The sequence below is a fragment of the Kogia breviceps genome, chromosome 10, assembly GCF_026419965.1.
Source record: "Kogia breviceps isolate mKogBre1 chromosome 10, mKogBre1 haplotype 1, whole genome shotgun sequence".
In the NCBI taxonomy this organism is placed as follows: Eukaryota; Metazoa; Chordata; class Mammalia; order Artiodactyla; family Physeteridae; genus Kogia; species Kogia breviceps.
In genome coordinates, this window is record NC_081319.1 from 75,078,231 (window position 1) to 75,103,047 (window position 24,817).

Here is a 24,817-nt window from a genome sequence, read left to right on the forward strand (position 1 = left end):
CAAGAGGGCACTACAGAAGAAGGGTCGTGTGGGATGAGAAGGTCTAGGGGTACATGTGGGGAGAGTGGCTGGCGCACACTGGGATTTATGAAAAGGAGTGAAAGCAACTCGGTGTCTGGAGGAAAGGCTGCTGGGGGCGGGCAGTTCTGGGGGCGACAGGTGACTGAGTGGATTGAGAGAGCAGGTGAGAGAGAGGAACCTGGGGACAGGGGCTTAGGCCAACTATCCAAAGAACTATCCGACCAGATGAAGCGTATTCCCTTATTTGTGTTCCACCACTGGCCTAAGGACTCGAGATACAGGGTCGGGGGGCCCCAAAATGCCTGAACCGAGAGCTTCATGGAGGATGGGGCACTGATGTTGGCTGGGTATCGAAAAAGGCACTGCAAGTGGGAAGAGCTTGTGCAAAAACTGAAAAAATACATCTCTGATCTCTTCGAGGATGATGAGTGGACCAGCTTGGCAGGCCTGGGACGCTTTAACAGAAATGAAGCCAAAGGGGATATTGTGGCCTGTTGGGGAAAGCTTTGGGTGCCCTGGTGAGCATTTATTCCTTATGGAGGAATCCAAGGGAACCAGCCCCTTGGGTGCAGCCATGCTGGCTTCAGGGTTGGGGGCAGAGATTTGCTCACGGCCCCTCGACACCTCCTCCCATGCCTTCTTGCCCTCCTGAGTCCTCTGCTGGTCCCTTTCCAGAGGGCCAGGCCTGGTCTCCAGGGCCAGGATGCTCAGGACGACTCACCCCTTCGCTAACTGGTCCTTGGTTGGGGGAGGAAGAGGTGAAGATGCCCCAGCATCGTAGGGAAGTGCCGGCCACCCCACCCCCATCCCCACCAGGTCCCTGGTGTGGCTGCAAGAGACACAGCAGTTAGGTCAGAACGCCCCTCCATATGCTCCTCCCCCTCCTCATTATCTGGAAACTGTTACAGTGTATCAAGGAAAGCCCCCTGGGGGCGTTTTCCCATCTGTTGCTGTATTTCTGACACATGCTGCTTGCCCACCTGGAATTCCCGGGCCCTCCTCTCATCTCATCTCAGCCCTTCCTGTCCTTGGACAAGTTACCTAGTCTCTCTGGGTCGTAATGTGGACTTGACAGTACCCACCTCCTGTGAGCCAGAGAAGAGTCAAGGGATTAATTCATACCAAGTGTTTAGTGCAGGGCCCAGCACAGAGTATGTTGCTCAATTAATGGTGGCTACAGTTCTTCTCAAGGCCCAGCCCAAAGCCCTCTTCCTCCAGGAAGCCCTCCCTGACCACCCCAGGCTTAAGTGGGCACTCTGTCTTCTGCTTTCCACTGTCCATCCTTCACTGCTTGTCACATCCTGACGTGCACCCTTTGTTGCCGATACACACTTTGCCCTGACATCTATTGGGAGCTTACCATGTGCCAGGCACAAGTGCTTTACATCTGTTAATTCATTTAACACTCACAACATCCCTAGCCCATTTTACAGAGGAGGAAAACAAGACACAGAGAGGTTAAGTAACTTGCCCAAGGTCACACAGCAAGTAAAGTGATGGACCCAGGCCAAGAACCCAGGCAGTCAAACTCCAAAGTCCATGCTTTTACCCTCTACTATAATCAGGTTGATAAACGTTTGCCCAGGGCGGGGTGGGGGGTGGTGGGATATACACATGACAAGTACCATGGGCTTTGTGGAGTTTCCAGTTTCACTGCTATGCACACTTGGGGCTCTATACCAGGGCTGTGCATGTGTGGTCATTGCACGTGGATCATGTCTGTGCAGAAATGTGTCAAAAGGCTGCATGTTGTATGCACAGAGAGCTTAGACACCACACTTTCAGAGTGTGTGCACATCTGTACAATGTCTGTGTGTGCACCCGGTGTGTATTTCTGCACTGGGGGGGAGGCTTGTAAGAGGGCACATCACACGCCTTTGTGTAGCTGTCATTCTTCCTTAACAATAGTTAACTACTTGGGAGGGAAGTGGAGCAGGACTTACTTCCCCTTCTTTAGAAATTGAGATGCAGCTGCACGACTAGCACCCTGTGTGTGCATGGAGTATGAACAGCATGTGATCCAAGCACGTGTGTAACCGTGTGTGTGTGCTAAGTACACCCACGCATCTGTGTGTCGACAGTGCCTGGGTGAATGTCCACACGGTACGTTGGTAGCCGTATTTGGGTGCACAGAGATTGTATGTGACCCGGGTGTGATAAATATACGTGCATATGCCAGGCGTGCACGTGTCTGTACTCGGAGAGATGTATAAGCAGGCACACATGAGAGGAAGCGTGGCGGGTGCCAAGACTGCAAAGTAAGACAGACCTGACCTCCGCTCCTGCCTCTGCCGCTGTCCAGCTGTGTGATCTTGGACAAGTTGCTTCATCTCCCGAAGCTCAGTGTCTGCCTCATAAAGTGTGACTCAACCTCCCAGCTCAGGAGAGTTGGGAGGGTGAGAGAGAACAGACCTGAAGCACGGTAGGCACTGAACATATGTGCGCTATTTGAGGACGTGTTTGTGTGCACACGTACGTGTGTGCCACGAAGGTGTGTACGTGGACCTTTGTGTGTTCCCAGGGTATGGAGTGTCGGGGGTGGTGAGTGTAATGGGTGAGCACGGTGTGCTGGGCACACGAGGGTGTGTGCTCAGGCTGCGAGGGACACAGTGGTGTAACTGCGACGCGTGTGACTGTGTGTGCGCCGTTGCACACAGTGTGTGCATGGGGGGCCGGGCCCCAGGCCCCTGCTTTTGGGAGGGGCTGGAGTTGGGGGGCCTGTTGGGGCGTAGGGGGTATCTCTGGCTGTCAGGCCCGCGGTGGGCGGGGGGCGCCCCCGGCGGCGGTGATGGAGCGCCCCGCTCTCCCGCCAGGGCTGCCAAAATACAGCGAGACAGGGTGTAATTACCGGCACTTACCGCGGCCATTACCCCCCTCGCCGCCGCGCGTGACACACGACCCGTCAGCTCGGCGTTCGCACCATTAAGGGGCCTCATTAGCATCCCGGCTCAGAAGCAAAATTACCCTCACTGCTCATTTCAAGATGTCATCAATTTTAATTTAGGGCCCCAAAGATAGTACAATGGGAAGGCCCTCCCGGCCCCGCCGCACACGGGAAGGGAGGAGAGGATGGGGGAGGGGCGGGGGCAGCCAGGCCAAGGTGCGGGGGGAGGGAGGAGAAGGACAGCGGTGGGGCGGGTAGCAGAGGCCCGGCGGGGTGGGGAGGAAAGCGCTGGTCTCCCCCTGCCCCCAGAGAGGTCCCCAGGCTAGGACCTCCGCTGGCGCCCCCTGGGGAGGAAACCGGAATTGCAGGGACAACCAGGGACAGGGCCCTGACCCACCCGCCCCTCGAGGGCCAACTGAAAGTAAGTCTGGAGCCACACCTTGAGCAAGATGCTGTGCCTGGCATTTCCCTTCAGTTATTCCTTTAATTCCCACAACAACCTTGGGAGGTAGAGATGGCGGTCCCCAGCTACAGAAGGGAAACCGAGGTAGAGAAAGCCTCCTCCACTCCCCTGCACACGGCAAGCCACGGCAGAGCCCACATTTCAACACAGGCCCGTTTGGTTTGCTGCTCTCTGCCTTCCTGGACCCAAAACCTGTGCCTCGTGGAACAGTCTCCTGGTCAGTGCCTGGGCCCCCCAGCTTCACCTGCTGACAGTCTCCCCAGCCCTCTGGTCCACAGGCAACCTTCGCACACTGTGCCTGGAACGCCCCCTCCATCTCCTTGCCAGCCTGGTCCCTCATGATTCAGTTTAATACCGCCTCTGCCTTCCTGTAACCCCCTTGCTGAATCATCATGGCTGTTCATGTGCCTGTCTCCTCGCTCCCACCTGCCTGGGGACTGGCTCCTAGAGAGTAGGGACTGTCCCTTATCCACCAGGGCATTCCCAGCACCCAGCACAGAGCTGGCTCTCAGGAGTGCTCAAGGTTTGCTGAGGGAGTGAATAACCACTATCTCGCAGCCAGTCTTCCTGCCCTCAGGTGGAGGCGGGCTGCTGTCTAGGTGGAAAGGGACCGCAGACGTCTCCCCAGCCCACCCTCCACCGCTCAGATGAGCACTGGGGCTCAAGATGTGGTCGGTGGGCCCTTGAGAAGGGCTATTTCAGTCTGTCCGAGATGGCACAAGAGGGGGCATGCCACAAATGTTTGAGTGACTGAATGATTGAACACATGGATGAATGCATAAGTGGGTGAGAGACGTCCTCCCCAGGGTGCTTTCAGGGCTCTCCAGTGTCAGAAGTCTTAGCTATTTCCTCTCTCCAGGCCTCACAGCAACTTGACTTATCAGCACTCCTGAGACATTTTCATTTTACAAGCAGAGCCTGGGCACATGCTATGCCCTTAAAGAGCCTCTCTCTTCTGAAAGGGGAACCACACAGGCCAATGGAGATTTTCCAGGAGGCGGGGGGGAGCCTTCTTGCTATTCCACCCGGCTCCACCACCCCAGTCTGTCTTAACTCATAATGGGGTTCAGGTCAAGGCCCTGAACCCGGTGGGCCTCGGTTTCTCCAAGTGTAAAGGAGGAGGCCGTAACCCACACCGCAGCTTCTCAAGCTATGGTGCACGGCTCAGCGACCAGGCGGCAGGAGGAGGGCCAGGCTGAGGGCAAAGGGTACTGCCAAACACCACACCTGCCCCGACCCAGACCGGGTCCCGCCTGCCTCCCCTGCTACCCACAGCCCCTCCAGCTCCCTGGCCACCTCCAGAGTGAGAGGAGGGGGAAGGACCCCCATCCTGAGCCCTGAGACAGGGTCCTCGCTTGCGGCAGGCACCACTCCCCGGCCTCACAGAAGACAGATCGCTCCCTTAATCACTCTGGAAAAGAACCCCAAGCCGATATAATATTATAATTAATTAATTCACTAAAAAGGTATTAAATTTCTCTCCCCCCTGAATATTATCTGAATTCATTGACCTTTAGAAAAATCACCCTCTAATTGTAACCAGGTCCAAAAGCATTTGCAGCCCGTCCCTTTTACATTAATAATATCTTCCCGGACTCGGCTCTGGCTGCTTAAATATTGTATAAATTTCACTGCCCCCCTCAGAAAAGAGAGAGCAAAGAAAAAAGATGAGGCTGGAGGAGCCCGAGAGGGGGATGGGGGCTGGACCCTGGGAGGTGAAGGTCTCAGGAGGTGAGGGACAGGAGGTGAATTGAAGGAGCTCTTTCTAGCTGCTCCAGCTGACATGCCAGGTGGCATGGAGGGGCCCGGGCTCTGAGATGGGGAGGGAGGCATGGGTTGGGAGCAGGAGGGTTAAACTTAGGGTTCGTTGTTAGGAGGCTATGTGGGGGGTGATATCCATAGGGTATATGAGACGCTTATCCAAGCCAGTATCTCCAAACAGTGAAGAATCTCTGATTTAAAGGAACGGTGGGTGAAAAATCTACAAACAATAAATGCTGGAGAGGGTGTGGAGAAAAGGGAACCCTCTTACATCATTGGTGGGAATGTAAATTGATACAGCCACTCTGGAGAACAGTATGCAGGTTCCTTAAAAATCTACAAATAGAACTACCATACGACCCAGCAATCCCACTACTGGGCATATACCCTGAGAAACCATAATTCAAAAAGAGTCACGTACCATAATGTTCATTGCAGCTCTATTTACAATAGCCAGGACATGGAAGCAACCTAAGTGTCCATCAACAGATGAATGGATAAAGAAGATGTGGCACATATATACAATGGAATATTACTCAGCCATAAAAAGAAACGAAATTGAGTTATTCGTAGTGAGGTGGATGGACCTAGAGTCTGTCACACAGAGTGAAGTAAGTCAGAAAGAGGAAAACAAATATCATATGCTAACACGTATATATGGAATCTAAAAAAAAAATGGTTATGAAGAACCTAGGGGCAGGACAGGAATAAAGACACAGACGTAGAGAATGGACTTGAGGACACGGGGAGGGGGAAGGGTAAGCTGGGACAAAGTGAGAGAGTAGCATGGACATATATACACTACCAAATGTAAAATAGATAGCTAGTGGGAAGCAGCAGCATAGCACAGGGAGATCAGCTCGGTGCTTTGTGACCACCTAGAGGGGTGAGATAGGGAGGGTGTGAGGGAGATGCGAGAGGGAGGAGATATGGGGATATATGTATATGTATAGCTGATTCACTTTGTCATACAGCAGAAACTAACACACCATTGTAAAGCAATTATGCTCCAATAAAGATGTTGGGGCGGGGGGGGGAAAGGAATGGTGGGTGATGGAAACTTGAGAAATTCCAAGAAGGACATACTGAGGTCCTGTTTCTCCCCACTCCATCCCCACCCCAGACTTCACTCCACTTCTGGCTTCCCAGATAGCCCCTTTCTACAGATGGTGGAGCAGGCCTTGGAGGAGATGCTGTTGGATGTCCAACACTTCCCCATGCTGAGGAAGTGGGTATAAGGAGCCGAGAGCCAGTGCCACCCCCGGCCTGTCCTCAACAGGGCCTGGAGTCCACTCTTGGCCTTCTATCTGAACAAGCAGGGAAATGCTCCACAGACATCAGGGGTAGAAAGCCACCTTCCTGTGTGTACACCACGGTGAGGGTGTCTATTTTACTTCATGGGCCTCGGATCCCAACTTCCTCCCAGTACAAGAGGTGAGAAGCCAGTAGCTGGTGGGGGAAGGACAGGCAGATACAGGGAGTGGAGCTGAGGTATACACCCAGTATACCTGCTTGGCTTTGGGGCTCCACAGGGGACCCAAAGGAGCTGCAGCTGCTTGTCCTCCCCCAACCTGGCTTGGACCCCTTCCCAGACCCCACTACCTTTTCACACTTTGGCTTGTTCTCAAGGCCGTGGGGGTTTTCCTCAGTGAAACGAGGGGGTTTGACAGGTCCGTCTCTGCCTTCACACCAATCCGTCACCCACTCCACCTTTTTACAAACAGTTTCCCCATCGTGGACCTGACGTCTGGAACGGTGTTGTCTACCAAGTAAAGGGTGTGGATGAAGACTGTATCCTCTTCTTATTTAATCAGAGACGTTCATAACCACCGGTCAGAAGCTGTTGGCCGACGCCATTCCAGCCACAAGCTAAGGGTCATGCAGACCAGTCTCAGATACACGAACGCTTTCTGGTGGCTTGCTGAAATTCTGGAGGTAGCCTCTGTGCCTGCTTGAACCAAACCTGCAGGGCCCACAGGCAGACAGCTTGAAAAGCACAATTAAGCTGAGACATCGGCCCCACCCACCCCTGCCAGGGGAGCCAGCAGCTGCCCGCTCCTGGCTCTGTGGCACCCTCCTGTGGGCAGAACCCCCCCCACACTCAATCCCCAGTGCTGCCCCATGGGCTGGCTATCCAGACCCTGCTTCCCAAGCTGCAGGTGGTGGCCAGGCTGAAGGAACCTCGGGGCAGGAAGCCTGCAGGCAGGTGGAGGGGGGATACCATGGTCCTGAGGGGCTGCTTGAGGAAGCAGGAGGGCAGCTCTTCACTCCACTGAGTCAGTCCCCAGGGTGAAGGGGGAGAACAGATGGGGGTAGGAGAGAGTCCTCAATGCCCTGAAGGATGGCCTTGGGATTTCCACACCCCCATGCCTCCCCCATCAGGTATCTCCCAGCCAGAGTCCAGGACCTGCCCCAGGAGGGGCTGAAAAGGAGGTTCCCGGGCTGTGGGCAGGTCCCGGCAGTAGGGTGGCACCTGGAACTGGAAGGAGGTGCCAGCACCTGGGCTGGCTCCAACTCACAAGGTCATCCACGGCTCCATCTGACCTTGAGATTAATCCCCAGCCCAGCCGCCATCAGCACCCACACACCCGGCCCCCTTTCCTTCTCTCCCTCACACATCAATTGTTCCAACGTTGATTCAATCTCCCATTCTGCAAGGAGGAAATTGCCCACTTAGCCATTTTCATCCTGGGATTTTTCTTTTTCTTTTTTTTTTAATTAGGCCCCTTTGGCCTCATAGGGCCCCATGAGGGGGAAGCCACTTTGGCCTTTGCCTGAAGAGACTGTGAGCAGTTGAAGGAGAACCAGGGAAAGCCCCCAGAGACCCTCTCCTCCCTCCCCCCAAGAAACCCAGGGCTCAAAAAGCTCCCCCTTCACCTGTCTCTGCCCCAAGCCCATCTCCCCATCCTGGGTGAGGTCATAAAGTCCCAGGATCTTGGAACAGAGGCCCCAGGAACTATCGTGCAGTGAGGGAGCTTTAGACCAGAGAGAGAAAAGGGTTAGTGGGGGCCTGACTGCCTGATAGTGCCGGAGCAGAACCCACGGCCTGGGCACCACCCAGCGTCCTGTGCTCCCACCTCCTCCCAAACTGGTTTCCATGGTCCCTCTTTCCCCAAACCCATAAAAGGATGCAGCCCCTCACTTCCTAGGGAGCCTGTATGGAGGGGAAAGAACTGGGGGTGGGGACAGGAGAAACATGCCCCCCATCCCCGGCCAGGAGTAGCCTGGACCCACAGTGCTCAGGAGGAGCAGTTAGGAGCAGTAGACTTGGTTTACAAGCAACAGGGTCTCCCACATCACCCGGGTCAGCGGTCTCAGGCCACAGCTGGAGGTGTGAGACCAGCAGGGCTGTGGCGCCACCTTGTGGCCGCGAGGAGGGACAAGGCCCCCGGCAGCTCCCAAGCCCCCGAAGTAAGGCTAGATCTCCAGCTTCCCATGGGGCAGGGCTGGGGAGTTGGGGGAAACTAGGTGATGGCCTCAGTCCCTCCTGTCTGTATCCCCCCTTCCCTGATCCCCATGGGGGCATTTGAACTCTGAATCCAGAAAGGAGCCCACTGGGTTGAATCCTCCCATCTCTCTTGTCCCCAGAGCCCCCTCCAAAGAGACAGGACAAACAGGTACAAAGCACAGTGTTTACTAAAGGCACAAAGTGGGGAGCCTGGAGGGGAGCTGCTCTTCCAGCAGTGACCCCACTCTAACTTGAACCCAGCGCCTCCTCTTCTGGCCACCCCCGCCCTCACACTACTTGGTAGAGAGCTGTTAGCACCAAAGGGGGGTGGGGGGAGTGCCAGGCTGGAGGACGGGCTTGTTGCCATCAGAGTCCAGAAAGGCAGGCCTGGGCACCCCCTGGACCAGTCACTGCCTCCAAGAAGGAACTTCTGGACCCCTGGTTCCAACGAGTCCTCCTTCATTGGTGGGGGGACCAGGCTCAGAAGGTAAGACCTCATCTTACCTCCAGCACACCCTGTATCCTCCCTCGCCCTCATGATTTCACCTCCGGGAGCCGGGCTGAAGGCCTATTCCTGCCCAGCCCCATCAAGAGGGCTGCCCCTGGGTGGGGGGCTTCCGACCCCATGGACTGCCAAGGACACTAAGCCCAAACAGGGAGCCGACAGGGCGGAGTGAGGCAGGGCAGGGGCTACTTCACACACAAGTACAGGCTGGAGGGTGGGAGGGAGGTGGCCCTGGCTCTCCCACCCCCCAGGCCCACCCCCGTGGCCCAGGTCACAGCACGTCGCCCTCCTCCATGCTGAAGCTGCTCCTGCGGCTGCTGGCTTTGGAGGCCTCGGGAGACATGGTGGAGAAGAGGGGGTCGGAGGCCAGTGGTAGCAGTGAGTCGTCCAGGAGCATGAGGTCCAGATCCTTCTTGGACAGGTTGGGGAACGGGGAGCCATGCTCTGGCCCCAGAGGTTCGGGGTAGCCCGGGGGCCCTTCGTTGCCCCCGCCCCCAAAGCTCAGGCTGTGGCTGAAGTCCAGGTGGTGGAATGGGGACGGTGGCTGGGCTGGCTGGGCTGGCGGGGGCAGCTGGGCCTGGGGGGGCAGAGCCGGCAGTGGCTCAGGGTCGGGGACCTCGGCCCCCAGCAGCAGGGCCTCCCCCGGACCCTCCTCGCTGGGTAGCTCCTGCTTCACCACCTGCTGGGCCAGCTCGGCCATGTTCATGCCTGAGGGCGAAGTGGTGGGGAGGCCGTGCACGCGAGCCTGCATCTCCAGCTCCTGCAGGTGCGGCAGACAGAGGCTGGAGGCACACACCCGTGGGCACCTGTTGCCCACCCCCCACCTCCGCTGCAGCCCTTGCCCCTCCCTTTGTGGCACCCAAGACCACAAAATGTCTCAGCTGGGAGGAAGCACAGGGCAGCTCTAGAGTCTAGACCAGTGGTTTTTCAAACTACAAGTCGCAACTCATGAGTGGGTTGGGAAACCACTACAGTGAGCCTTGACCAGCTCTCTATTTTTTTTAATTGAAATAGACTTGCCTAGATTAGACTAGATGAGAAATTATCAGAATGCACTGCATCTATTAAGGATGAGGGTTCTTTCATGAAACTTTGATTTTTCACTTTGAGTATGGCTATGTGTGCTAGATTGTAATGTGAATTGTATTACCTACCATAAGAGAGAGAATTTTAAGCTGTAGTCCAGCTGCCCTTTGTATAGGTGACCAGCCTCAGGTGCAAAGAGGACAAGAGGCCTTCAACACAGAGCCAGGACTAGGCAGCTCTAGGTGGTAGGATGGACTCTCCCAAGCATTTGTTCTTTCTCTTGTCCCCTGTGGTGATTCTTAGCATTACCCACCATAAGGTCCCAGCTCTCTGCCTCCCACAGGGGTAGGTTTGCCCTTTCCTGCCCCCTTGACGTTAGGTATAGGCATGTGCTTGCATTGATGGAGGAAATGTGAGCAGGGTGACACACGGCTTTAAGATCCAGCTCAAGATGTGCCTGTCCGTCAGCTTGGGTCCCAGAATGAGGGTCTCACGGAACAGGCCCTCCAGCTGACATCTGTTGCTTAAAGCTGCTGGGGATTGTTTGTTACCAAACTATAACATCCTGACTGATACGTCCTCCCTCCCCATGGGCATCATCCCCATGTCTCCAGCTTCAGAAGTATAAGCACTGCCCCTGGGGTCAGGACTCAGGCCAGGGGTCAGGAGTCAGAGCTACCCAAGAAGTCCAAGTTCAGGGGCCAGACCTGGATGCGGAGCCAGAGCTGCTTGTTGGTCATCTCCAGGCGCCGAGAGTGGTTCTCCAGCTCCCGGGACTTCTGCAGGTCCTTCTGCATCCTCCGGATGTAATCAACAGAAGCCTTGAGGATGGTGCCCTTGTTCCAGCGCACATCCCTGCAGGCCAGGAAGAATCAGAGGTGCATGCTCAGAGGAGGGGGCAAGTATTTGCCAGGAGCTTAGTGGGTGGAAGTAAAACCCTGTTCGGGGGCTTCCCTGGTGGCGCAGTGGTTGAGAGTCCGCCTGCCGATGCAGGGGACACGGGTTCGTGCCCCGGTCTGGGAGGATCCTGCATGCCGTGGAGCAGCTGGGCCTGTGAGCCATGGCCGCTGAGCCTGTGCATCCGGAGCCTGTGCTCCACAACGGGAGAGGCCACGACAGTGAGGCCCGCGTACCGCGCAAAAAAAAAAAACCAACTCTGTTCGGAGCTTATGTCACCTCTCCCAACTTTGCCCCAAATCCCAGATCCAGCCAACCCCTACTATCTCCATCTGCACAGAACGGGCTTTCCCAGGTAACTATGGTGCCACCACCCACGTCACTAATCCCAGGCACCAAGCAATTCGAAGCAGCCTTCTTCCCCAGGCCTCCCATCCCTGCCACCAAAACCCACACCCACACTCATCCTAGACTCTCACTACTCCTGTCCCTGGACCACCTCTGCCCCAGTCCTGTGGCCTTGCCAAACTTTCCCCAGCATGACTCCAGCATGACTCCTCCTTCAGGAAGTACCCCTGACCCCACTCTCACTTCTGGGACATCTGCTCCTCTGTCTTGAGCCTTCCTTATTTGGGGGAGGGAGGAATCTTCTTTTCCCCAATAGATGATAAGCTCTTTAAGGCAGCAACCAAGGGATTCTCTTCCCATCCCTTCCCCCTGGCAACCAGCAGATAATACCTGTGAGCTGCTGCCCTCCCTTCCCTTCCTCCAGGAAACCCACTCACAAGTCGTTGGCCTTGGGGATCAGCATTCCCAGCTCCTTGATGCGGTCATTGATGTTGAACCTCCGTCTCCTTTCAACTAAAAGTAACACATTCCAGGAGGGGCCATTAGGGGGATGAGGACCCCACCTGGGATGAAGGGTCCAGCCCAAGCAGGGATGCCTTAGTCCTTCTGGGAAGTAATGGGTGACCAACCAAATGGGATTTCTGTGGGGGTGAGGGGGTCGGGGGCAGGTCGGACACAGCTAAGGGGGTCAGGCAGTAGCGGGTGAAGCTGCCTGGGAAAGACTCTCTCTCTCCACTGCCCAGAACTCCTTCCCAGACTCCACGCCCTGAAGAAAACAATCTGATAAACTCATTCCCTCTGAAGTGCTGGGAATTTCTTGACTATCTCTTCCCTGGAGCACCTCTCCCACCCCTTCCTAGAAAGGGCTGACGGGAAGAGGGCTGTGCTGAACCCAGTGGCACCAATGCCAGGATTTTAAGGCCTTGGGTAGGGAATCCTTCCTAGAAGCTGTGCAGGTCAGAGTGGCTTTTGAGCCAGCCCAGGTGAGGGGAGGAAGAGGGGCTGGGGAGACTCACTGAGGTTGTGATTGTCTTTTTTCTGTCGCTCCTTGGCCAGGGCCCGGCTCTCAGCATCTGGAGAACAGGAGAGGAGAAAGGAGCTGGGAGGGGAAGGGAAGTGGCAGGACTCGGGAGCTGGGGCGCAGGGAAGCAGCGGGCTGGTACCTGTAAGCTCTCGCTTCTGGGTCAGGTCGGCTGGGCAGGAGCTGCTGGTGACGCCCACCAGGGAGGTGGTGACCTGGGGGTCTCCACTGTACACATTTAGGTGACTGCTGGACAGGGGCAGCTGCAGGGTGAGGTGGGGAAGGGTACCCGATGAGCAGTCCCCTGTCTTCGGGGGGCTCTCCCCAGGGCCCATCGTCCCAGGATTCCCCGGGACACTGGGGGAGGCTGTGCTGGGGTCACCCAGGGCAGAGTCCAGAGCTGAATAACAGGCAGCCCCTGCCCTCAAGGAGCAACCAGCCAGCGCTGGGAAGCAGCTGGAGAGAGAGGAGATAGTGGGTGAGAGGATTTCCCCCAGGGCCTTTGGAAGCCAAGGGGAGGGGCACCTAATCTATTCTGGAGTTTCTGGAAGGTTTCCAGAGGGCGTGGTGAGGAGGGCACTCGGCAGGGGGATGGCTGAGCAGGGAAGCGGCCAGGACACAGCATGAGGTCACAAGCACCTCAAGCTGAAGGAGCGCAGTGGTGGCAGGGGGCGGGGGGCGTGGGGGGAGATCCTGCCGGACACTGGAGGGTGGGTTCCACTTGCAGCGACCCTGGGACTTGGTGATGAGCAGCCATTGGGGGTTTAAACGGGCCCCACAGGGACAGGTTTTGGCTCTGGAAAGATCTTCCCAGTTCCTGCCACACATTCACGCAGAGCAAATCACAGGCCCAGAACCCTGCAGGGTACCCTGGCCCCCACTAAAGGCGCCAGATGCTCTGCCCTCCTCTCTAGCCTCCCATCCCCCGATGCCCCTGCTGGCAGCAGGCTTCCGACCCACTGGCTCCGGCCAACTCCTGATGAGCCCCCCTGGGCACTGTCACCAGGCAGCGGGGATTGAGGACTGACTCCTTGACTTCCCTCAGCAGCATAGGCTGGGGCCCAAGGGGCAGGAGTGAGCAGCTAAGGTTCAGGGATCTCCAACAAAGGGAAGGGGATACCTGCAATTCCACCTGCTCAGTGTAAGTACCTGTCCCCCTTGTGCAGAGCTAGCCCCCAATTTCTTGCCTTATCTAATTTTCCCACCAGCCCGTGGGTAGAAGGCATCATCCCCAGGGGCTCAGAACAGTTAAGGGACTTGCCAGAGTCACAGCCAAAGCCAGAATCGAGGCCTCTTGATTCCAAGCCTGACCCCTTCCCACCTGCCCTGTCACCTCTGCCCAGGAAGCCCAGAGAGCATTAACGCTGCCAGGAGGCTGCCGGAGGGAGGGAACCGAACCAGCCTGAAATCACTTGCCCCTTGGAGTGAGGGACACAGGCCTGTGCTTTCTGGGTCCTGGGCTTGGTAGAAGAGGGGGCCCCATATCTCAGAGAAATTCATCAGCTCCAGGCCTTCCTGGGGCCACACTGCTCCCCTCAGTACCAGTGCCTCCTGCCCCACCCCCGACCCAGGAAGCCTTCCCCAGCCACGTCTCCCCCCAAGCCCCACCATGCACGCAGGCTAAGGTGCACTCTCTGGATTCACAGTTCTGCCGGACCCTGGGCCCTCGTCACATGATTTGATGGAGGTGACTCTCATGTCTGTAGGAGATATTCTAGTTCTCTCCAGGCTCACAGCCGCTGTAGGGCCACTGCCCCGCCCTCTGACACACCCACCCCTCCCTGGCCAGCAATACCGTATTGGGAATCTGAGTTTCGGGATTGATGAAGCCCAGGACATCGTCCAGACACATAATGTTGTCGATGACGTCAAACTGAAAGGGAAAAAATAGTCCATGTTGGGGGGTGCCTACTCGGAGAAAGGCAGGGGAAAAGCGGCACTGGGACAGCCACTGACCTGAAGGGACCTTGGCGCCCACCTCACCCCATCTGCTCACCTGGGGGGAAGGAAACAGACCCAGAGAGAGGATGAGCTGTCCAGGTCCCCCAGGCCCCAAGGCCCAGGCCAGGGCTCTTCCCAAGGAGCCAAGTTGCCCAGGCAGATGGCTTTATATACCTTCTGTCAGGACATGGCTTTGCAGGTGTGCTGGGCATTCCTGTATGAGCCTCCTGTTTCTCCCTAGCAGGGGTTTCCAAAGTAGGGATGTTTCTCCTGGGAGACTGAGGCTCCTTGAGGACAGGGCTGTGTCTCCCCTCAGACTGGGGCTCCCCGAGGGCGGGGCTGCGTCTCCCCTCAGACTGGGGCTCCCCGAGGGCAGTATCTTGCCTCTGCCATTAGACTAGGAGTCCCAGGAGCACGGCACGTGGCCCCAGCTCTGCTGGTGGCAGGCACCGGCCAGCTCCTCACTCACCTCCCGCTCAGGGTTGGAGCCGATGTGCAGCATGGCCATGGGGCTGTTGGGGGCACTGTTGCCGGCTGAGGACGACAGCACGTGTCCAGCCCGCACGCCCGGGGAGGTGGCTGGCAGGGGCTTTGGGGAGGCCTGAGCAGGGCTGATGTGCGCAGCAAACTTGTTCCCATAGGTCTCAGACAGGTACTCCCGCACCTTCTGGTCCCGGGACTGCTGCAGGTGGTAGGAGGTGGGGTTCTCCAGGTAGGACTGCACCTGGAGGGTGGAGGAGGTAAAGGGCTCAGGGCCGGGGCTCCGAGGACCGGGGCGAAGGGACAGGGTGGAGCAGGCCTTACCTTCAGCACCTCCCCGGGCACAGGTGGCGGAGACTGGAAGTGGACGGGGGTGTTGATGGCGGGGGTGGGCGGTGCCCCCAGCTGCTGCTGCTGCTGCTGCTGCTGCATGTAATGCACGACAGCCTGCTGCTGCATGCGTTCCCGCTGCTCCTCCTGCTGCGCCTGTTCCCGCATGAGCTGCATGCGGAGCCCGATGCGTGACGCCATGGCGGCTGCTGGCTCCCTGCGGACGGGAGGGGACAGTGCTGTGAGGCACGGTCCCCTTCAACGTGCGTGGGGTCTTGGGACTTCCCTGGTGGTCCGGTGGCTAGGACTCTGTGCTTCCACTGCAGGGGGCCCGGGTTCCATCCCTGGTCAGGGAACTAAGATCCCGCAAGCCACGCCGTGCAGCCCCAAACAAACAAACAAACAAAAAACAAAACAAGAGGGAAGAGATATGGGAACATATGTATATGTATAACTGATTCACTTTGTTGTAAAGCAGAAACTAACACACCATTGTAAAGCAATTCTACTCCAATAAAGATGTTAAAAAAATAAATAAAATTCAAAAATAATCTCTTTAAAAAAAAAAAAAAGTGCACGGGGTCTTGGAGGAAGGGGCCAGGACAAGGGCAACCACATTTTACAGGAGAGGGGGAGGGATTTGCTCAAGGTCACCAAGCAAGTGGGTGACAGAGACTTAAACCCAAGTCTGCTTGTTCTTGGGCCAGAGATGGAGACTCCCTCCAGGTCAGCCTCCCAGACTTGAAGTCAACCTTGACTCCTTTCTCTCTCTCATGCCACCTGGTGAGCCTCCAGATCTGACCTCAAATACATCCTCCTCTGCCACTGCCTCGCTGCCACCAGTGTGAGCCCAGCCTCTGCTATGCCTTACCTGGCTTCCTGAAGGCGCCTCCTAACGTCAGACTCCCTCCTGCTTGCCCCATGACATTCTACTTGAAACTCAGTAATTAGAGGGGTCCTGTTAAAACCAAAGTTAGATCCTGTCCCTCTTTCGGCTCAGAACTCTCCATGGTTCCTGTTTCACTCAGTGTAAAAGCCAAAGTCCTTACCATAAAAAGACCTCTATGATCTGTCCCCACCTCATGGCCCCTGTGACCCAATTATCTCCTACTCTCCTCCTTGTTCCATCTGCTCCAGCCACACCCAATCCCTCAGACATAACCAGGCACATTTCCTACCTCAGGGCCTTTGCACCTGTGCTTCCCTCCGCCTGAGGTGCCCACCTCCCCAGACACCACCATGGCTCATTCCTTCACCTCCACCACTCAAGTGGGTCACCTCCTTACAGAGACCTTCCATGACTACTCTATTTAAAACTGCAAACCCCCCACTTTATGCTCCTTCCCTGTTTTGTTTCTCCATGTCACTTATCACCATCTTAAATATTACACATTTTTGCTTAGCTATTTCAATTCATTCTCTATCTCTTTCTCAATAGGAATGCAAACTCCCCTGAGGGCAGGCATTTTGTCTGTCTTGCTCACTGCTGTGCCTCAGGCCTCTATGAACATGTGCAGGGAATGGTTACTATTTATGAACCAGCATTGGTCATACAGCAGTGAGCCAGCTGCAGTCCCTGAGCTCCTGGCATCTACAGTCCAGTAAATGAGAAAGGCAAGTCCTCAGGCCACTGTAACCCTGTGCAGGGAGGGCCACTGCAGGGCACCTGGTCCTCCCAGGGCCCAGGGAGAGCTTTCCACCACCCAGCACATCAGCGCTAATCTTTGAAGGGTCTCAGGAGGACAGGGGACTAAGGCCTATTTGGGAAGGGGGCAGGACAGGACAGAATGAGTTTTGCAGCTGGTCGCACTCTGTCCCTAGCTCACTGAGTGACCCTGGGCACATCCCTCCCCCTCTCTGAGCCTCCATCTCCCCACCCACAAGATGAAAAGGTTGGACTGGGTGATTTCTAAGGTCCTTCCCAGCTGGGATGGGCTGAGACTCTCTGAGAGGTGCAGGGGCCCTGGGGGTGCCCAGATGCCATAAGGTCCTGACAGGGGCTGGAGGGTCCCCTCTTAGCGATATTGCAAGAGGCAGTACAACTTCGTAGTTGAGCAAGTGCTACAAACAGGGCTTGAATCTCAGTTCTGCCATTTCTTTGCTGTGTGACCTTGGGCAAGTCACTTAACTTCTCTGAGCCTCAGTTACCTGACCTGTAAAGAGTTTCAGAAGATTGGTGAGAGCGTTAAATGAAAATAATGTGTCGGGCTTCGCTGGTGGCGCAGTGGTTGAGAGTCTGCCTGCCGATGCAGGGAACACGGGTTCGTGCCCCGGTCCGGGAAGATCCCACATGCCACGGAGCGGCTGGGCCCGTAAGCTATGGCCGCTGAGCCTGCGCGTCCGGAGCCTGTGCTCCGCAACGGGAGAGGCCACAACAGTGAGAGGCCCGCATACCACAAAAAAAAAAAAAAAAAAAGAAAGAAAATAATGTGTCTTCAACAGTGTGCAGCACTTGGTAGGCTGAGTGGGTGAGTGATGGATCAGCACAAGATTGGAGGGTCAGCCACAGCGTAGACCAGAGGCCAGAGCTGTGCCCCAAGGTCCTAAGAATGAGACCAGATCTCTGGGGGTGGCAAAGGAAAGCAGCACAGGCTGACATGTTCTGCCTAATGCCAGACATCAGACTAAGTCAGCATTAGCGGAAGGTACTGGCATATATTCAGTGAAAATCCCCGGATCATGAAAATAATAATAATTTGCATCTATCTGAGCATTTACTGTGCGCTGGGCACTGTTCCAAGCACTTTAACCTCAAACAGCCCCATCTGGTAGCTTTGGTTATTATTCTCCTTCTACAGATAAGGAGAAACAGAAGCACAGGCAGGTTAGGTCTCAGGCAGCAGGGACAGTGCTGGGACCCAATCCCACATTCTGGCTCCCTAGCTCATGGTGGGTGAGGGTGAAGGGTCTTCAGACCATCATGTCTCCATATAGAACTGGGAAGGTGTTTGTCCCAGGTTGCACATCTGGTTGATCCAGGCCCACCCATGCCACCTGACCCCCAAGCCAGGGCTCCTTCTAATCACCCTGCATCCTGCCCTACAAAGTGGAGTGGTGCTACCCATCTCGAGGGCTGAGTACTCAGTGGCCCTAACCTTACCTCCCTTCCTCCCTCCTCTGTCCCCGTAGGCCAGGAATTTGTGACAAGGCTGCCTCAGCCCCAGGGGTCCCTCTGCCCAGCTCCCCACAGGACAGTTCCCAAGGAGAAAGGAGCAGATGCACCCGTTCCCCCCACTCCTCTGTTCTGTAGCAGGGACACATCTGCAGCCTCCAACTCTGTCCTGTGCTCCTACAGAGGGGTAGCCTGTCTTTGCCCGCCCTCCCACAACTGCAGCCCTGCAGACCTCACAGGCTCTGACCCCAGCCCAGCTCACTCCCCTAGCAGCTGCACCCCCTGCCCGTTCACAAATGCAGTGAGCCCCTCCCCCTCGGGAACAATCTAACTTCAGTTGGCCCATGGGGGCGGGGGTGGGGTGAGGGTGCAGACACCCAGCCTGGCAGTGCCAGCCGGCACGGGGAGGACTGAGGGAGAACGAGCCCCTTGTTTCTCTCACAAAGGGCTGGGCGCCCATCCTGGGCTGGGCGAGAACATGGGCTTGGCCTGCTCAGCCTCTCACTGCCTGCACCAGCCTCAGTTTGCTCATTTGTAAAATGGACGCAGGAATCCCTGCCCCACCACCCAGCCGGGGTCTGCGAGAGCCTCCTGGGGGAGGATATTGAATTATGAACCTCAGCTGTCTGTGTATCAAAGAGTGTCAGAAGCCTTAGCCTGTCCCCGGTCCTCTGACAGAAGGTGACTCTCCCACCCCCCCCATCCTGTTGTCAAAGTTTTCACCCCCCTTGCAGAGCTGCTGCTACCCGCAGGGTCCCAGCCCCCTGCCCTGGCTCCCAGCCTGGGTTGCTCTAAGCATGGCCAGGTGGGATGGGTGTGGGGTTAAGGGCTGGAGTTGAGGGGTGAGGGGATCCGAGGGCGGATGGGGTGGTCCAAGAGAGACCCAGGGGGTGCTAACACCCCATCAACCCCCAAGCACACCTGCTCACTCAAAGCCTAAGGGCCACTCGCAGCCTCCCCCAGTGCCTAGTCTGGTCAGGAAGGGCTGAGAGGAGGAACACGGGAGATCTAAAATGCCCCAGACCCTCCCCACTGTCTGACGTCAGACCCACCAGGCCTGGAAAGGGTCCACCGTGCATGTATTCAGTAACACCAGGAACTCGAGTGCCCACTACGATGCAGACCCTGGGGCTAGGGTGTTTCCCTGAAGAAGCTTCGCCCCTGTTCCTTCCTCCTGAGGGGACCAGGGGGTCTGATGCTCCAGAGAATTCCTGCCCCTGCCCAGTAGCATGGAAAACATAGCAGGGCCTTAAGTTGCAGCCGAGGCAATGAGAGCTGCCCCCATCTGCACCCTCAGAATCCACGGGCCGCCTCTGCTGAGGTTCCCCCAGAACCTCCCACCTGCCTCTACCTTCCCTAAGCCGTGTCGGGGTTCTAGCTTAGTTGTGACCAAAATGGACTTCACAGTCCAACAGAGGCGGCCAAAGTGCCTGCTCTGCCCATACTGGCTGGGTGACTTTGGGAAAGCCACTTAACCTCTCTGTGCCTTGGTTTCCTCCCCAGTAAAATGGAGCCAATAATGGCACCTGCCTCTTGGGGCCGTTGTGAGGATTCAAGGAGACACAGCGAGTGTGCAGAACGCATCTAACAGCCCTTTGGCGTTCGATAACGGGTGGATCCTGGCTCCCCTCCGAAGCTGTGCCCTCCTCTGGTCAGGGGCCCGAGGTGGTTTCACACCAGCCTCCCTCGTCAGTCATTTATGCCTTAGTATGAACAGGCTGGTCAGAACCTTTTCCAAGGGAAGATGTGGACAGAGGGAGGGGAAAGACGGGGAGAAATCAGTGGACTCCATGAGGAGACGCAAGGAGAAAGAGGGTCCCAGAACAGAAAGGTCTCAGATATAGGAAAGAAGATCTCAGAGATACAGCACTGAGTGGACAAATCAAACTGCAGAATAAAATGTACAGCCGGAGCCCACTTAGGCAGGAAATGAGTAAATGTGTAGAAAAGCCTAGAAGAATCAAGATGATCTTTGAATCCTTGCCATGGGTCAGGGCTGGGCTAGGTGCTTTTCAACTATTAACTCATCTGTTCTTCACAACAGCCCCAGGCAGTGACTACTATTATTGCCCTCAATTTTCAGGGAGAAACTGAGGCACAGAGAGGTGAAGTCACTGGCCCTAAGTTACACAGCTGATAAGTAGCAGGAGGGCAATTTGAACCAGGCAGCCTGGTTCACAGCCCCCATGTTTTATCCACTCATCTGGGCACCCCCAACACCCAAACTGTTCACTGTGTTAACTCTGGGGAGGGGCCATAGAGTGGAGAGGGGAAAAGAGGAGTTTTTATCGTTTCTCATTCCACTTTCAGAGCACTTAACTCCTAGGATGTGAAGATGTGTTACTTGTGTGATTCTTTTAAAACAAGGGAAAAGGAAGTAGGACAGCTTCTAGGGGTTTGTGAGGGGCCCAACCTGCTTCCAGTCATGTCTGAAGTTGGGTCCCCCCAGCTCCACCTGGAGTCTGGCCTGAGCCCTGCCCTGCTCAGCGCGATGGTTGTTAAGCCAGCTGAGGACCCCCGGTGAGGACACTGAGTGGCCTCTGGGGGCACAGGCCAGGGTCAGAAGCCACATGCCAGCTGGAGCTGGAGGGCCAGGACCGAGGGCCTAACTCAGTTTCCACTACAGCCCTGACACAAGCCTTCAGAGCGGACGTGATCTTCATGGAGGGCCCTCCAAAAAGCCCTGAGCCAAGGCAACTCCCTTCAATTGCTTGTTTGGCCTGGACTGCCCTGGGGACTTCTCTGCCTTCCAGATGATCCTTTAAAAATACGAGCAGGAAGCAGAAAATACATAGACGCCATGAGCCAGCAACTCCCTTCCTAAGTATCTGCCCATCAGGAAAGCATCCATGTGGGCACCAGAGGACACGGACTAGAAAGTTCACAGCAGCGCTATAGATAGTGGCCAAAACTGGACACCACCCAAACGTCCATCAGCAGGAAGATGGATAAAGAAGTTGTGGTACCTCCATGCCCTGGAATGCTGCTTAGTGTTGGAAGTGAACCAACTATTGCTACACACAACTCAGATGACTCTTGCAGACATAATTAATAGCAAACAAAAGAAGGCAAACACGCACACAGCACGATCGATGTACATACAGTTCAAAAACGGGGGAAATGAATCTTGCGTGTTAGAAGTTAGGATCCTGGTTACTCTTGCGGGGGGGAGTGACAGGGAGGTGGCACAGGACAGCCTGGGGTGGATGTGGGGACTAAGAATGTTCTGTAATTTGATGCCAGTGTTGGTGACACGGGAGTGTCCAGTTTATGAAAATGCATCCAGATGCTCACTCAATAGTTTGTACACTTTTCTGTAGGTGTGTCATACTTTCATTAAAATTTTATGTAAGAATGAGGGCAGACCTTAAAGAATGTAAAAGAAAAGTTGAACAAATTAACCTCTCCCCTCCCCCACCCAAGTGTGGCTACGACTTTTAAATGCCTTTGGTACCAGGCAGCTTCAATGCAACTGCCCGAATGTAGCTTGGTACATCCTCTTTGGAAGAGCAGTTTGGCAATATGTATCAAAGCCTGAAAAAATATCCACTAGCCTGAGTAAGAAATCTCAAATGCAGAAAGGCTTTCATGCATTAAGATGCCCATCACACTATATAGCGAAAAATAAAAAATAATCTCAATGTCCAGCAATAGGATCGTTAAATTATGTTGTGTTCAGGAATTCCCTGACCATCCAGTGGTTAGGACTCTGCGCTTCTACTGCTAAGGGCCCAGGTTCAGTTCCTGGTTGGGGAACTAAGATCCTACAAGCCATGCATTCAAAAAAAAAAAAAATTACGTTGTGTTCCTCCTCATCAAATGTTGTATTTACAATAAGGAACACAGGGATATGTCAAGTGACAAAAAGTAGGATGCAAAAGTGTATATAAAATCTGATCATCATGTACAAATATGTGTAGAAAAACTTCTTGGGAGGAAATATACTAAAATATTACTGACTTCTTTGGATGATGTAATCATGAGTGATTTTTTTTCTTTTTACCTTTGGAATGTTGTTCTTTTTCTATAATGAACATGTATATCTTTCTTTTATAAAATTAATTAATTTATTTGTTTGGCTGCGTCAGGTCTTAGTTGCGGCGTGTGGGCTTCTCTCTAGCTGTGGTGTGCAGGCTGTAGAGCACGCAGGCTGTTTCCCTGCAGCATGTGGGATCTTAGTTCCCCCACCAGGGATCAAGCCCATGTCCCCTGCATTGGAAGGCAGATTCTTGACCACTGGACCACCAGGGAAGTCCCTGTATATCTTTCTAATGAGGAAAAATATTTTATACTAATGCTTATGTAGTACTTACTATGCACCAGGTATGGTTCAAAGCACCTTATTTAATTATCACAATCACTTCATGACATGAGTACCAGTACTGTCCCCCTCACACACACAGATGAGGAAACAGGCACACAGAGGTTGTCACTTGTCAAAGGTCACAGAGCTAATAAGTGGCGAGGCTGGACGCTGGCAGTCTGGCTCCACCACCCTAGTCCTGGGACTTAAGAGTTTGGCCTTGGTCTTGCACTTGGGACAAGGTAGCCACATTTTATTTTATGGTTTTCCACTGAAGGTGCGCCTCTCCCCCCCGCCCCCCAATCAAAGTGTTTCAGCAGCTGATCTCTTTCATTCCAGCTCAGGGGGCCAGAGGGTGCCCAGGACGAGGGAATGGTCTGGAATCCCCAAACACAAGCAGAAAAAATTCTGCCCTCCCTCAAAGGGCAGAGATAATTTCCTGTATTCCCAGAAAGAAACATATGTCTGGCGGCTGAAACAACAAAGTGTTGACGCTCAGAGGCCGGGATGCTTGGTTAAGCCATTTATCACATTCTGCACCTCTGTGGTAGGAAGAAGTTTTCTTCTGACCCAGTCTGTTACAGACTACCAGTTGTGTGGGAGCTGCCCAGTCGTGGCGGAGGGGAAATCGAACCAACCACTAAAGGAAGGCCTCCTGAACAGGTGCTGAGGCTCCCGGAAGCAGGGCGAAGGACCCCGAGACCTCCTGGGTAAACTTTCAGCCTTGGGAAGGGAAGAGAGGGGAAGATTCCAGGTCTGGGGTTTGTTTTATCTGCTCTGAGCCCCCTCTGGCCGAGGACGTGGCAAAGGAAGGCCTGATGAACTAGGAAACGGAACAAGAATGTCCACGCAACTCCACCTTAGGACAGGGCCGTTCCAAATTACCAAGGCAGTCACGGGTCCCTGCAGGGCTTGGAGGGCATCAGTTGGGCCAAACCCAAAGAGAGCTAATGGTAGGGAGGTGTCATAAGATTCCCCAGGAGCAAGCATGCCTTTCCACAAGATGCTATGGGAACTTGGCATCAGAATGCTTGGGGATGAATCCCAGACTTGGGCCTGACTCAGTGTCTGAGCCTAGCCTCAGCCTTTCCATCAATCAGGTGGGACTTACCAGCTGGGGAACCTCTCCCAGCGAGCTGCTGTGATCTAAGTTGGGATGTTGGGTGATTTCACCTCACCTGGGTGATTTCATCCATGCCCACCGGGGGCATCCCTGGGTGAGTCTCCTCTTTCCATTCTTAAATTTCTTTTGAGAAGAGGGTCCCATCCATTGACACACGCACACGCACACACACCCCATAACAAGGCCCCAGGTGGGGGGACAGCACTGCCTAGTGATCACCAGCTTCTGTCTCTCCTTACAGACTGGCCAGAAGCAGAAAGGCCTTGGCCAGCTTTTCCCAATACCAGGCAGCCTCTTTGTTTCCTCTCGAAAAGCCTTGGGTTTTAAAAGATTTTCTTTCCCAAAGCTTGTATATTATACATAATTCACTGCGGTGCTATGGGAGAGGCAGGTGGGGAACAGTGAAACCCACCTCTCTAGGTTCTAAAGAGATCAGGAGCAGGCAGAGCACTTAGCACAGGGCTCAGCGCTGGAGACACTTTAGTCATGTGCGTCGTTATTACCTTAGCTGATCCGTGGTTCCTTAGGGGTCATGAAAGGCAACAGTGGGCTCTCCGGATGCTTCCAACATTGAAAAAAAGCAACTGGGGTTCACACTTGCCCTGGTAAGTGTGCACCACAGGACGCTGCAGCAGGCTGGGGGCGGGGGGAGTACAGGCAGAGGCTTGTTTTAGACAAGCCTGAACACAGGCAGGAGGCGGGGAGGAGGGAGAGGAAGGAGAGGGGAGACGAAGGGCAGCCACAGGAGCTCCCGGCCTGCTGAGTGGCCTCCAGGGCCCAGAGCTCAGGCCCATCAGCCCGAGGACCCAGCTCACATCCCACAGGAAAGGGTGGGAGTTGGCACCTCCCGGCTGGCCCGGGGCAAGGCAAGGCAATCGTGCGGTAAGGGGGGCAGCTTCAAAGGCAGTCCCAGACCAGAGAGGTGCCTGTCTTGTCCCATAGGGATCAGCTGGACCCTGGCATGAGGCCTGTCCCAGGAGGACTGCCACTGGGCCTTGAAGGATGGCGGGCCAGGGGGACATGTGGCTGAGGGAAGCATGGAGGGAGAAACCAGAAAGGTCCTGGGAGATGTCCACCCTGGGATACACATAGACTCAGCCCAGCCACACATGCAGACTCTCTGCTGTCTGTCTGTTTCTGTCTCTCACACAGAT

General features: G+C 55.2%; 1 protein-coding gene across 22 annotated transcripts in view; it reads right to left on the minus strand.

Moving 5' to 3' along the window:
• Positions 1-8,747: 8,747 nt before the first annotated feature.
• TFEB (transcription factor EB) overlaps positions 8,748-24,817 on the minus strand; it is a 47,890-nt gene continuing 31,820 nt past the window's right edge. For 5 of the 22 annotated variants that reach the window (XM_059075666.2, XM_059075669.2, XM_067006189.1 and 2 more), the window contains 8 exons: positions 15,120-15,342; positions 14,785-15,039; positions 14,170-14,247; positions 12,517-12,637; positions 12,370-12,426; positions 11,791-11,866; positions 10,816-10,963; positions 8,748-9,842 (listed from right to left, as the gene is read on the minus strand). In XM_059075666.2, the coding sequence (XP_058931649.1) occupies positions 9,354-9,842; positions 10,816-10,963; positions 11,791-11,866; positions 12,370-12,426; positions 12,517-12,637; positions 14,170-14,247; positions 14,785-15,039; positions 15,120-15,326 (1,431 nt within the window). In that variant the 5' untranslated portion in view covers positions 15,327-15,342 and the 3' untranslated portion in view covers positions 8,748-9,353. Of the gene's footprint in view, positions 9,843-10,815; positions 10,964-11,790; positions 11,867-12,369; positions 12,427-12,516; positions 12,831-14,169; positions 14,248-14,784; positions 15,040-15,119; positions 15,482-15,996; positions 16,084-24,166; positions 24,225-24,817 lie in introns of those variants that run through there. The other 17 variants (XM_067006202.1, XM_067006203.1, XM_067006199.1 and 14 more) reach the window with 8 other exon arrangements.